The 13,562-nt window shown below is 45.9% G+C and overlaps 1 protein-coding gene across 5 annotated transcripts in view; it reads left to right on the forward strand.

The window, feature by feature from the left end:
• Positions 1 to 13,562, forward strand: part of spidr (scaffold protein involved in DNA repair) — a 28,142-nt gene that overhangs the window by 13,037 nt on the left and 1,543 nt on the right. For 4 of the 5 annotated variants that reach the window (XM_034556153.1, XM_034556154.1, XM_034556155.1 and 1 more), the window contains 10 exons: positions 327 to 519; positions 1,099 to 1,340; positions 7,015 to 7,173; positions 9,531 to 9,618; positions 9,937 to 10,077; positions 10,206 to 10,268; positions 10,817 to 11,021; positions 11,684 to 11,827; positions 12,915 to 13,008; positions 13,097 to 13,208. In XM_034556153.1, the coding sequence (XP_034412044.1) occupies positions 327 to 519; positions 1,099 to 1,340; positions 7,015 to 7,173; positions 9,531 to 9,618; positions 9,937 to 10,077; positions 10,206 to 10,268; positions 10,817 to 11,021; positions 11,684 to 11,827; positions 12,915 to 13,008; positions 13,097 to 13,208 (1,441 nt within the window). Of the gene's footprint in view, positions 1 to 326; positions 520 to 1,098; positions 1,341 to 7,014; positions 7,174 to 9,530; positions 9,619 to 9,936; positions 10,078 to 10,205; positions 10,269 to 10,816; positions 11,119 to 11,683; positions 11,828 to 12,914; positions 13,009 to 13,096; positions 13,209 to 13,562 lie in introns of those variants that run through there. The other variant, XR_004611358.1, reaches the window with a different exon arrangement.

Below are 13,562 nucleotides of genomic sequence, written 5' to 3' on the forward strand. Positions count from 1 at the left end.
TTCAGGTTTTTGACCTCGTAAAGAAACGTGTGGAGGTGGTCGGTAGCTTATCTGAGTTTGACATTCAGTCTCGAGCTCTCAGCCCCCCCCCCCCCCACCCCCCACCCCCCTTAAGTTTGTGCAATACTCTATTTAATGTTCTGTAAAAGCTCCTCCGGTGCATCCGTTATCAACGCAATCGAGACACAAACTGTTTATCATTGCCCAACGCCTTTTTAAAACAAAAGTTTTTAATATGTTTAATTTCACGGTAGAGTAAAAAAAGACGGCACCGAAACGACTCCCCAAAAAAAAAAAAAAACTACAATGAATTCATCTCTTTGCAGGCAAAGTCTCTCCATCGAGGGCTTCAGCCGTGACATTATTCTGAACACGCACTTCAGCCAGAAGGTTCACGCCGCAACCAAAGTGGCCGACGCGTCAGTTCCCAGAGCAGAAAGATGCAACCCGTGTTCTTTGTGTCAGACGTTTGGACCGCTGGAGGAAAGCAGGACCACGGCGGAGATCGCTGCCGAGCAAGTACGTGTGCTTTGATGTCGGTAGAAATATAAATATATATATATATATATACTGTGTTCAGAAACTTACAGATCATATTAGACACCAATCAAACTTGCGTTAACCCTCGTTATTATACACGTAGTCTGTAACTACCTCTCAGCTGCGGCCACAGACGTCATCAGTTCAGGGTTTAAAAATGTATTATATTATCACACATGAGGAGGTTTTGTGTCAATAATCTTCATAAATGTAATCAATGCAACAGGAGCATTCGGTCTCTGAAGGAAAACCAATAAGTTTACATGCAGCTGTAATTATGGCAGCGAATGAACTTCTGGAAAAACTCGGGCCGCGCTCTCCTTTTTTTTTATAGAGCAGATTTCTAATGCAGCATAAAGAAAAGGCCATTTTTTGGGGGGGGTGGGGGGGGGGGGGAGGGAGGTTCTTGCTGCTCACGACCACAACGTGTGTTGACACTGAACTATATACAAACAATTGAGGTGAGAAGTGACAAACGGACAGCTGTGTTTGTTCATGTTGCATAAAGCTGCAACTAAAGACCCCCCCCCCCCCCCCCCCCCCCCGTCTTCTCCTCAGGTTGCTGCCTCCGGTTCTCTGTGCCGTTTTGGAGGTCCGGGGGTTTCGGCGAGCCGTTGCCTTTCTCTCCTGGAAGCTATCGAGGGTCTCGGCCAGGCTGGTTCTGTGGGGCAGGACGTGGAGGTGGTGGTCCAGAGAGTTTACTCCATCCCCGTGCCCGACTGCTCCCCCGTGTCCACCCTGAAGCCCAGACCTCCCTCGAGGTCGTCCTCGGATCCTCCTGCCGAAAAGGGCAAAACCAGGTACTGTTGGCCCGGCGAGGGGCCTCGAGTCCCGACACTCGACGCCAAAAAGAGAATCACATTTTATCTCACTGTGTATGCGTCACTCCCACGATTATAAATTACTCTTTTTTTTTTTCTTCTTTTTTTTTTGTGTGAAGCGGGGGGAAAAACAATAATAATTGCATGCTGGTTTTCCTGGGGTCTGCTTCTCCTTGGTGGCACGATGTGTGTAAGTGGTGGAGCTATTGTTCACGGCGCAGCGGGGCCCCACAGAGCGCTCGCACTGTCTCCAGCCATATGGCAGCGCTCGACAAAGGACACAAACATTTCTAATTGAATCCAGCCCCCTCTGTGAGCAAACTCCATCCAATTCTCTGAGAGATATACAGCGCGATGTGTTCAGGATCTCATGCGCCCTGCGAGCCGGAGTTGACTCGCTGCCCGCTTGTTCTGTAAGAGGTTTGCAACGGTTTGGTTGTTTTAACCTTTCTGCTAATTAAGGAAACCGAAAGTGCGTACGGGTTTCAAAAAGACGCCCAGTCTTAGCGATGCAGATATAGTTCAGATGTGTGGAATCTTTTTGAGATTTTAGCTTTTGGTTACTTTTTATCTGACACCAAAACATTGTATTCATTGGGGAAAAGGTGAATCCAAATGCTCGAAAGGAGTAGTCGATTTTCAAATGTGAAGATTTGAGGCTGTTCTTTGTCATACGTGATTGTAAACTGAATGTTTTTGGGTCAGACACGATAAGACACGAGGCTTGAGTAATTGATTAATCGGTTAATCAAGAAAAACAGTTAAGTCCAATAATCCACCACCTCCCTGAAGGAACTGTCCGTCTCTTTAGGCGCCAGATGCTCCGTTGCGTTGGGTTTGAATGACAGATGCCAAACGTAAAAACCAGGAGCCCGAAGTGGAGCCCACTTATTCCTGCGCCATAGGAATGCTTCCAGTTTCTTGGCTGTAAGAAGACATACTTTCTCTCAGGCATGACGGCTAACCTTTTGGCTGCGAGCGTCATAGCAACAGCCTTGATGACACATTGATTGATTGATATTATTATTGTATTGAAAATCAGGACAATTCGATCGTGGCTTTTGAAAACTTCAGATTCTGGACTCCCAGTTTGAAACACCGTATGTTTTGAGTCTTGGCTCAGGCGTACAGTGGGTTGTTCTGACCTCCTTTTTTTATTTTTTATAACATGTATTTTCTTCTAGCAACAGCTGCCTGATGAGATTGGACATGTTGAGCTGTTGTGGGCTGTGAAACCAAAACGACGAGCTGAAAGACCCAAACACACCGCAGAGTGTATAATAAAGTAGAGTCATGGGGTTCTGTGGGTTTCTCACTACGGGGTGACTAATTTTCCATCAACATTCTTCTTCTTCTTCTTATTGTTCATACAACAATATGTATTTCTACACGGGCGATATTTCTGTCCAGCGGCGTGGAGTCTGATCCCCTTTATTGGACTGCGGTCCACTCGCGCGGTCTTCCTATTGTCACTGACTCCAAGTTGCCTGGCTCTCCCCGGGCTTGTTGTTGCAGTTCTTTGCTGAGTAATAAAGGGGAAGCTTTGGTTCCTCCTGAGCGGAGCGGCATGAGGGGGCACTCTGTGGTTGAAAGGAGAGCCCCCCTTCCCTCCTGGTCAGCTGACCAGTTAACTCCGGGATGTAATAGGACACTTTCTCCTGCCACGCTGCCTCGGCAGGGCCGGTAAACAAACGCCCTCTGACCGGAAACGATCCCTCGCTGTCTTCTCTTCCTCCCTTGCCCCCCCCCGTTTTCTCTCTCGGACCAGATTCAACAGGCTCGGGTTTGAAGTGAAAGGCTGGAGGTTAAGGAGGCGATCACGAGGGCCTGAATGAAAGAATATGGGGAGGTTATATATATCTGGGACGTTATACTTCGGATCATAAGACGCACTTTCTTTTGTAAAAATGTGTTTTTCTTTTCTTTTCTAAAGTACAATAAGTTGTTGAAGTGCACTTGTATACCTCCTTTTTATAAGAACCTTATTTTGGTTGGAACAACAACAATTTTGTATATTTAGTGCTTTTCCAGGACGCCTGCTCCACTGTGGGAAGGGCAGTTCACTTCATCTCCACTTGCCCCATTCGCTATGAAGACGAGGACAGTGTGTACCTCCTCGTGTTGTGTCCCCGGCCTCGATGACTCACTTCCTCTAGTCAGCATGATTATTTGATCCTTTTGTTGTTTAGCCTCCATGTTAAGACACACGCACACACATGGGGGTGAGGCCAGTGTGATATTTGTGCCTGAAAAAGATGGTAAGTTCCCGTAAATTCTGAATAGAATAAACAAGGGGATTAACTGTTTGCAGGATGAGAGGAGAGGCTAGTTGTTGCTCTCTTTTTTTCTTCTCTCCTCTCTCTGTGGAGAAGGAACACAATGTGCTGCGAGGATCCTGTTACAACCGTGTTTATCACTCTGCCTGCACCCATTGGTGGACAACACATAGGACGGAATCCCGCCTGTCCGCCCCCCCCCAACCCACCAATGAGGCCTCTCTGCTGTGTTCTTAATGCGTGGGTCACTTACTTGTACGTTGCCAAGTAATGTGTATGCGCACACAGCGTGTGTGTGTGTGTGTGTGTGTGTGTTTGCACAGGCTCCGTGGATCGTAGTTCCTGGAAGAAAACCGAAGTTGCTGAGAATTCTGTGTATCGCTCACAATAACAAATTCCTGAAAATCTGCCTGAGAAGGAAACCTGGCCAGTGGCAGAGGATTAGTCGGGGAGTGGAGGGGGGGGGGGGGGGGGGGGGGGGGGGGGGGGGGGGCTGTTTGAGGAAGTGGGGCTGTTAACGGGCAAAAAGGAGGGCCCACGCGGGGGGGTAGGGGGGGGGGGTTGTTTACGCTGGTACCACCAAGAGTCCCGTCGCTTTTTTTTTCTTCTTTTTTTCTATCTGTCAAGTGTCATATCAGGTTTCATATGAAGTTTTTTCTTTTTTTTTTTTGCAAGTTCGGACATGCTGCTCTTAAAGTGAAAGTTTACATATGTTCCCACCAATGTGTCTGCAAGCAGCTGCATTCATATTGTAGGCCAGGGTCATGTTAATGAATATATTGCTTTAGCCTGGTTCAAATGTATAACATGAAACACACAAGGTTAGTTCTATGTTATTTCTAGACACAGGTGTCTGTGCCTGGTTTATGCCTTAAAGGATAGCTCTTGTGTTTTCATGGCCCGGTGCGTCGTGTTCCTAATTACACCTGGACCATCGTCCTCGTTGTCCATAAATGATTGCAAACGCATCAATGCCCTTCATTGTTGAACCGGGTCACGTGTCTTCCTGTCGAGTCTTATTAAACACCGTCCTGTTGTTGTCAATACTCACTAAATTAGTCTGCAGCTGAAAATACTTAAATATCCTCCAGTTTTAAGTTGTTGGGCGCAGATGTTTTTATCGGGAACTTTTAAGCCTTTTAAAAAAATAAAAACACATTTAATGACGACGAACTGCAGAACATTGCGAGCCTTTATTTGTTAAGATATGGAATCCTTTAACGGTTTAGTCATTTTAATAAAGAAAATCTTGACGATTTGCAGGTTCCAAAGAAGTTGGTTATTAGTTGGTCAAAACATTACGCAGATGATAATTTTTTATTTAACGTCCCAGAGACGAAACACTAAATCAAAAGAACAATCGATATCTATCGGTTACTGTTTTCATCACAGAGCTCAACGTAGGACAGAAGCCAGTTTGAATATAATTTGTTGTGGTTTATTTTTTTATTTTTAAAGAATGTGAGGGATATCGTTTGATCCCGGGTGCATTCTCTCACGTCCAACACGGAAGGAGTCTCAACCTTAACTTTTAAACCCGCTGCACTCGTTCGCGAGTTCAGCTCCGTCAGCATAAAACCTTCAGAAAAACTTTTTCTTTGTCTCCGGTGTTTGTTTTTTTTTTGTCGTATTTTTCCAAGATGTACTACAGCTCTTGATTGTGGTTTTGTGAATATAGCAAACGACTGAGAATACACTCTGTGAAAACATTGCCCAACACCACCGGCAGGAATGTTATTGAGGTATCTATTTCCAGGTCTCTCAAAACAAACACAGACGGACCCCATGTTTACCAACACGGGACGTTTATAGGCCTAATCAGGTGGTTGAAAACAAGTCTCAAAACTATTTCCAAATGTCTGGGTTGTGCACATGCATGGAAGGCACGCTGACAGTCCTCTCTGCTCCGCCTCCTCTTCTCTGATTGTTGCCAGGAGATATGAACTCCACTGTTTACTCTCGGGGCTGGTACAGGGCCGTGTCTGGGCTTGACTGGCCGAGATACTGGAGCCTATAGCAGTTCCAGTCCCTCGCTCACTGGGAGCAGCAGAGTGCAGGAAGACTGCCTCGCTGCCTCGCACCTTTTTGTGGGCCAAAGGTCTTTCCTGTCCAACCGGCAGCAACGCTTAAAAAATGTCACCGCCGAGTCTTTTTGTGTGGCTCTCACTATTTAATTGTGTCAACGGGGTTCATTTATTTCTGTAGCGCGTTATCTGATTTTTAAGAAAAAAAGAAACGAGTTGGGAATTGTGAAAATCGAGTTATTCTCAATGCAAACACTCGGGTTGATTTGATTTAATTCCAATGCAGCCCCCGCAGTGGCGTGCCGGTGCAGCCGGGACCATAAAGACACAGAAATGTACGCCGAGTTCTGCAAATTCTAGGAAGAATCCCTCGAGTCGAGTGACGAAACTCAAAAACCTCGATTCACCAGTCTGATGTACTCAAGGTTTCAACTTTCAGTTATTCTGAGAACTTCTTGCTCAAAGCTGAAGTTTTATAAGAACTTCTGAAGTAATAATTACGTTTTTCGGGGAGCAGATTGTAGCAAAAAATGAATGTTTTTGCTACAATCTGCTCTCCCCCCCCCCCCCCCCCCCCATTCTCAAAAGATATTTGTTATTATAGCGCATAAACACTCCCATAAAGTTTGGCAGCCGAGTGCAATTTGCACCCGTTTTTTTTTTTTTTTTTTTTTGCCTTTTTTTTCGATTGCAACGAGGATCGGTAGAAATGTTTTTCTTTGCGACGAGCCCGAACGATGTTGGAACGAGGAAATGGAAAATGAAATGCACCTAACAATAAAAAAAAAGACATGTAGGTGTGTTTCTCGTGTTGACTGTTTTATTACCGACGCCAAACGCTCTACCTGAAGTTACTCCAGACGCACTCGGCTTCAGGTCACCAGATAGCACGGCCACTCGTTGAACTGAAACACCTCTCGGGATTTCTGTAGAACTTGTAGAGTCTGCTGTCGGAATATCGGTGCTTACAACACGTGTGAACACGAAGACCGACCCTTCTTTCCTCTTTGCATAATGAAACGTCATATCGAGGTTTATAGATATATTTGGCAGCAAAAGATTAATTTTTTCAATTAAATATTGATATTTGACCTATATACATTTAAAGGTACCATTTTCAGTGCGTTCCTGTTTAGTTGGTATTTGTGCACCTTCACGAAGCATTCCAGGTCTGCTGCTTGTTTCACACTGTTTTGCTATTCTACACCAAGAAAAGCCGTAAACGCCGATGTAAACAATACGCACGTTGTGTTTTGGTGAAAGAATATTTATTTTTTTCCGTCTTCGGACACGTCTAACATGATTTAAGAAGTATTCGTATCAACATCAGTGTGATGTTTTTGTCTTTCCCAGGCTCTGTGTGCTCGTCCAGGATGGCTATGGGATGTTCAGCGTGGTCCAGCTCCACTTCCTGCCCGGCATGGACGACCTGCACAAGTACTGCCACAAGTGGCAGGGGAGGGCCTGCCTGCTGAGGGGCGTTAAAGTGGTGCAGCGGGTGACACGTGAAAGGTTAGACCCACGCATTTCATCCCCCGACGAGCCAACTTCAAGCCCAGACCGGTGCCAGTCCGTGATATGGATTTCTGCTCTGTGAGGTTATCTTATCTCGTTACTCGGCCATCTGGAGCAACAACCCTGGGTAAATGCCTCAGGGCCTTGTGCTACGGAGGCACGGGGGGCCTCGAGCTAAAACCCTCGCACATTGGATTTAGTGTCTAATGTGTGAATCTCCGGTAGTTTGAGCTGCAGCAAACCCCCCTCGTCTTCATGCCTGGATGCCCCTCTGAAACACTAACCGCCACATGTTGCGATACAATGAGGGAGTGCAGCTCGTCTGAACCCGATTTACGCCGTCCTGCGACTGTGTTTACATGTAAAGTGATACTGAGGGCGCACGGCACGCTCCGTGTCCCTTGTGAGTTTTCCATAGTCGGGGGCCCCAGATTAGAAGCAGTTAGAAGAACTGACATGGGAACATTGAGGCTTGGGGGTATGTTTACATCCTCGGTATTTTATTTTGCCACCGCAGCCTATAATGTCTCTGGAGGGTTTCTGCGGTCGGACGGTGATGGATGGACGGGGCGATCGTACTCCCTCAAGTGGGAAAGCACGTCCTGATTTGGGTAAATGAGGCATTGATCTTTCCCCCAGTTTCTTAGAAGCAGTCAAATATATGGACATCCAAGCCAATCGCGCAAAGTAAACCGCGTGGGAGTAGTTTGACATTTTTTGGGGGGGATTGCGCTCATTTGCCTTTTTTCAAGGAAGTAGATGAGAAGAGTGCAAGCTACAGCCAGGAGACCTGTTAGCTTAGCACAAAGATTTGGTAGCGTAAATGTCAGCTAGCCTGGCCGTGTCCAAAGGTAACGCCACGACTTTATTTACTCCTCGGTGTTTATCTGAAACAAACAAGACATCACGTGAAACTTGGTGAGCTGGAGAGCAGTTTTAGTTACTTTTGGACAGAGCCGTGCTACCCGTTTGCCCCGTTTCCAGTCTTTATTTAAAGCTAAGCTAATCAGCTACTGGCTCAAAAGAAGTGAGTAAGCGTAATTTCCAAGATGTCCAACTCCTTCTGTCAGGATACAAGTCTCTGAGGAGTGTGTGTGGTTTTCTGAACAAACAAGAGGGCCGCCCTGGAACCGGTGTGAGCCGTCATGTCAATATTGCCCTTATGGCGAGAAGGTATTTTCTCAGAAAAAGCTACTTATATTCTCAGCCGCACGTCGACTGAAAAGAAGAAGAAGAAGAAGAAGAAAAGCAGCGCTTGAAACTCCGTCCGAACAAAAGAAGTGAGCTGAATGATTTGTGTTTGTCGTTACTCATCCTCCAGCGGGGCCTCGCTGGACTTGAATGGGCTGCGGAACCAGTTCCGCACAAAGAAACCCTGTGATTACAGGCCGACTAACAGGTTGCCAACCGCTGGCTGATATGACGGCACACACACACACACACACACACACACACACACACACACACACACACACACACACACACACAGTCTCATGGTTGAATTACTAACGTTGACCCCGCTGAACTCAAGTCACTCATTTAGTTCTTTTTTAAATTGGGTGGAAATGAAAACGTCACACAAAAGCTCATTGGAGCGTAAATGTCGTCGCTGAGATTAACAAATGAGAGAAGACGCGGCGTCACTAATTGAGCGTTTTTTTGTTGTTGTTTTTTAAAACTTTGTCCGTTAACGATCAATTGCAATTGTGTTTTTCTAACGCTTGTTGTTTTTGCACCGCGATGATGTTGTGATTTTACATCGGGGGGGGGGGGGCGGGTTGGGCTGTTTTCCCACACTTCAGTATCTCAAAACCTGCTTGGAAAAACGTGTGTGTGTGTGTGTGTGTGTGTGTGTGTGTGTGTGTGTGTGTGTGTGTGTGTGTGTGTGTGTGTGTGTGTGTGTGTGTGTGTGTGTGTGTGTGTGTGTGTGTGTGTGTGTGTGTGTGTGTGTGTGTGTGTGTGTGTGTGTGTGTGTGTGTGTGTGTGTGTGTGTGTGTGTGTGTGTGTGTGTGTGTGTGTGTGTGTGTGTGTGTGTGTGTGTGTGTGTGTGTGTGTGTGTGTGTGTGTGTGTGTGTGTGTGTGTGTGTGTGTGTGTGTGTGTGTGTGTGTGTGTGTGTGTGTGTGTGTGTGTGTGTGTGTGTGTGTGTGCTGCCAGCCCGAGCACGCTCTGCCAATTTGTTAGAACAAGCTCTGTCTTAACAGATCCTCGTATCAGTGGAAGTGAAACTGGCTGTGAAAGCTCTTTTTATCTTCCCGTTATTCACCAGTTTCACCAGTTTCTCCCCTCCTCCCCCCTTTCTTGAGTAGTGCTTTTTTCATGTCTTCTCCTTTTTGTGTGTGTGTCTCACTCTCAGGAGCACCAGGCTGTTCAGCTTGATAGACAGTCTGTGGCCCCCAGTGATGCCTCTTAAAGATCATGGAAACGCACCTAGTGTGTGCACTGTGAGTTCTTACGCATGCACCCTCAACATGCTTTTGGTTTAGGAATGTATTCTCTTAAACTTAAACTGATTTTCACTGACTGTTTTTCCATAAAATGCCCTTTCAATGTGTCGACGTCAACCCGAAGAGGGTCGGCGTCCTCTCACTAAAGAAGCAGGAACTAGAAACGTCTTTGGTTTTGTCCCCAAGATGAATTCACTTCAATGATTTGTTTGATTATTTTTCTCAGTTGTCGTTGCACCTTTTTTTTGAAAAAAATTATTTTATTAAAACATGAAGATGCCTTTCTGTTTTTTTTTGTTGTTTTTTTTTAAATAGGAAAGTAGACCTGCAGGTGCGGCTCCCAGTTTCTGCTACCTGCTCTCCGGTCAGGAGAGCTCCGTTGAGCCTGCCGAGGAGCAAAAGGTGTCGCCGCTTTACGCCCCTCCCACTAAACACACCTTGCGAGACATACTGCAGGTGAACGTTTTCTCACACACACGCATGCACGCACGCGCGCGCGCACAGAATTTATTTTAAAAAATGTGCAATAATTAACCTTCAGCATGTTTATCTCCAAACTTTTTTTATTTATTTTTTTCTTTCAGGGTGAGCATAAAACCTGCCGCTGCAGTTTTGTCGCTACTGTTCTGTACAAGAGAAAAATGCAGGTATTTTTTTTTAAAGTATTTTATTCTACAGACACATGATAAACTGTCTTCTAGAGCTCCTCGGTCGTCCCCTTTTTCCTTCTTTTTTTTTTTTTTTAGATTATTTGCACCAACAAGCTGATAAAGATTGAGCTGTGTGTGTGTGTGTGTGTGTGTGTGTGTGTGTGTGTGTGTTAGCCGGCGAGATGCCCGGACGTTCTTTACCATTGATTGGCGAGACCTTTAAACTTTGACCGAGATGAGATAACGCCGCAGAACAAAGTGGACTTTGCCTCGCGCTCACACCACTGAAACACAAACACACACGTTTGAGTGTAACCAGCTTTGAAGAATGAATAATAATCTCGTCAAAGCCGTTTTCTTTCTTTCTTTCGTTCTTTCTTTTTTTGTGGCAGAAATCACAATTTGCTTTGTACTTTTTTTTTGTTTTGTTTTGTAACGTCTCCTTTCTAGGTCATTCTGTTTCTAAGTAGTACTCGGTCTGTTCTTTTGTGTGTGTGTGTGTGTGTGTGTGTGTGTGTGTGTGTGTGTGTGTGTGTGTGTTTCAGAGTCGTGATGTAGGCCAGGGTGAGGTTTGGCTGGTGCTGACAGACCCCAGTCTTCAGGAGGAGCGGCGGCAGCCCGAGAGGCCGCGCAGGCGAACGGTGGCCCTGTGTGTCAGCACTTCCTGTGCGCTCACTTCCTCTGTCCTCGAATCGCTCAACTCCCCCGCCGCCTGTCGCATGTCGTTCAGAGATGTCATCAGAGAACACGGTAGAGCTTTTGACGTGACCTGACATTCGCCGTGGCCGGCCGGCCGTGTCACGAGAGCCGCGCACGAGTCACCCGAACAGTGGCGGAAAGTCAAAAAGTACATTAACTACTAACGCGGAGATTCTTGTACTTTTTACTTTACCATTTCCTGCTACTTTGCACTTCTAATTTAATAAATCTCAGAGGAAAATATTATCTGTCTTACCCCACTGCATGTACATGACGGCTATAGTCGTGGGTTTTCATGTTTCTTTGTCTGCGCCACCTTCCCGTAGCGACGTGCGGAGGTGTGGGTTCGTTTATTTGCGCTGTCGAGCCGTGAAACGATCAGAAAATTCTTCTTTTTTTCATTCCCTTTTAACAACTTTTAAAAAAATGCAACATCGCACACCTTTTTAATTGAAATGTGTTCGTTATAGCTCTGTATTTTTATTTGAAGGTTGGCGGGGGAGGTCCAACAAGTCTGTCAAACAGCGTTTTGGGAGCACTGCTGCATAAAGTAGTTGGTAAAAAGTTGTTTTAAAACCTTTCGTGCTTCCAGAGAGCTTCTTTTTCCGAGCCGGTCTGCTGATTTTGGGGATGAAACGCAATCCGAGGTCAAGTTTGACGCATATTTCCCATTCATGTTGCGGAGTAACATTTCCACGTTTTCCACACAATAGGCGTTCTCTTGTGTGTGGAGCAGTCCGTCGTCGGGATGTGCTCTGTGGACCCGGATGAGCCTCGGGCAGAGCCTCTGCCCCAACCTGTGAGACTGGATCCCCTGAGTCCTGAGGTCACACCCAACTCCGTCTGCTCTCTCTCAGGTCAGTTTCTGCCCCACGTTTTTCACCGATTCCTGCAGAACACGCCCGACAGGGTTGTCGTCTCTCCGTGTTTTTTCCTCGTAACGGCTCAGCGAGAGGCCTTGATGTGGCTTCAAGGCATCGCCTCTTCTGCTGTTTGTTATTCAGTGTCCTCGGGGCTGCCATTGTTTGGTGCTTTAGGAAACAAAAACACATGGAATTTTTGTTCAATCCCAAATCATTTCCCGCGTCGTTTTGTCAGTGAAATCCACACGTCTGCTCCCCATTAGGCTTTTTTCTTTCTTTTTTTTTAATACAATTCGGATGAGTTATTGGTTTCAGATTGAAGTAACGTTGCATTGTTTCTCTCTCTTCCCCCCCCCCCCCCCCCCTCCCGAACGTGTGCTTTTCTTTCTCAAATATGTTGGAAAGATACTTTTTGCAACAAAACCGATCACAATCTGCATCTGTCGACTTCGTGTCACAGTGGAGGGCAAAGATCAAACTGAGCCCTCTTGGTTCTGGCCCCTCCGGCCCGACGTGTTTGGTCAGGTGGCTGAAAAACAATAAAACAAAACGTATCATCTCTTTCTTTTTTTTTGTTGCACTCATGTGCGGATGCTATCTTCTGGAAATTACATGAGGACTAATAAAAAAAAAAATTAAAAAAAAATGTTCGACATGCAAGTGCAATTTATCGGGCGTTAAAATTTCAGTATCTCGCTCGCGGCCTCCGTGTTTATGTTTGTGGAGCAGCGGCTCGGGTTGTTAACTGAGATGCTGCTCAAGCTGGGAGCGCTCGGCTGCCTCTTTTTTATCGCGGCCATCTCGGATAAAAAATGAGAGGGATGCGTTTATTTCTCGCGCCCCGTCACAAGCGTACACACACACACACACACACACACTTTGAAACTTTGTCTAGATCATTTATCAGTTTCTTCTAGTTCTGGGTTTTTTTTTCCTTGAGAATAACTTCAAAATGTGAATAACATCGATGATAAAAAAAGATAAGCGAATAGGAGTAAACTAAAGCCGAGTTGAAAAGTTCAGTGAGGTTGTTTTTTTTGGTGCGTTAATAAATGTATTTTAACACTTTAATTGCCTGCAGGGGTGATAGTCGGCGTGGATGAGACCGCTGCGTATTCCTGGCCGGCCTGCAACCGCTGTGGAAGTGACAACTTGGAGACGTTATCTGAAACACCGTAAGCTCTCGAGTTGAATCCATCATTACTGAGTGTTTGTGCAAAAACAAACAAAATAATCACAAAGTTTCTTTTTCTTTTTCCGCAGTCGGAACTTCCGCTGCGTTTCTTGCAAGTCGTCGGTGGACGAACCGGACACGAGGATCCAGCTGGAAGTGTTCCTGAGTTCTTCGCTAAGCAATTGCACTTTGAAGGTCAAGGTGAGAATAGTGTTTTTAATGTGAAGGTCCATCCAGCAGCCATAGCTGAAGCTCAATGTGCAGCATTCATTTAATCTGAGTAAAAGCGGTGACTGCGTCGGACTCGTTCTCGGTCGGGGACCAATAACTTCCTGAAGTCTCCACTTTCATTCTGGGAATTTCTTGGTGGGCGGATGTTGTTACTTTCTGACAGCCATGCTAGCTGTCTCCAGTCTTTGTGCTAAGCTAACCGACTGCTTCATAGTGACGCTACGGACGCGCGTGAGTGGTTTCGACCTACTCATCTAATTCTCTGCAAAGAAAACATTGAACTATAGCTTTTAAAAAGCTTCCGCAGCGAGGAAAAAGTAAAAC

Source organism: Cyclopterus lumpus, chromosome 17 (assembly GCF_009769545.1).
Source record: "Cyclopterus lumpus isolate fCycLum1 chromosome 17, fCycLum1.pri, whole genome shotgun sequence".
Lineage (NCBI taxonomy): Eukaryota > Metazoa > Chordata > Actinopteri > Perciformes > Cyclopteridae > Cyclopterus > Cyclopterus lumpus.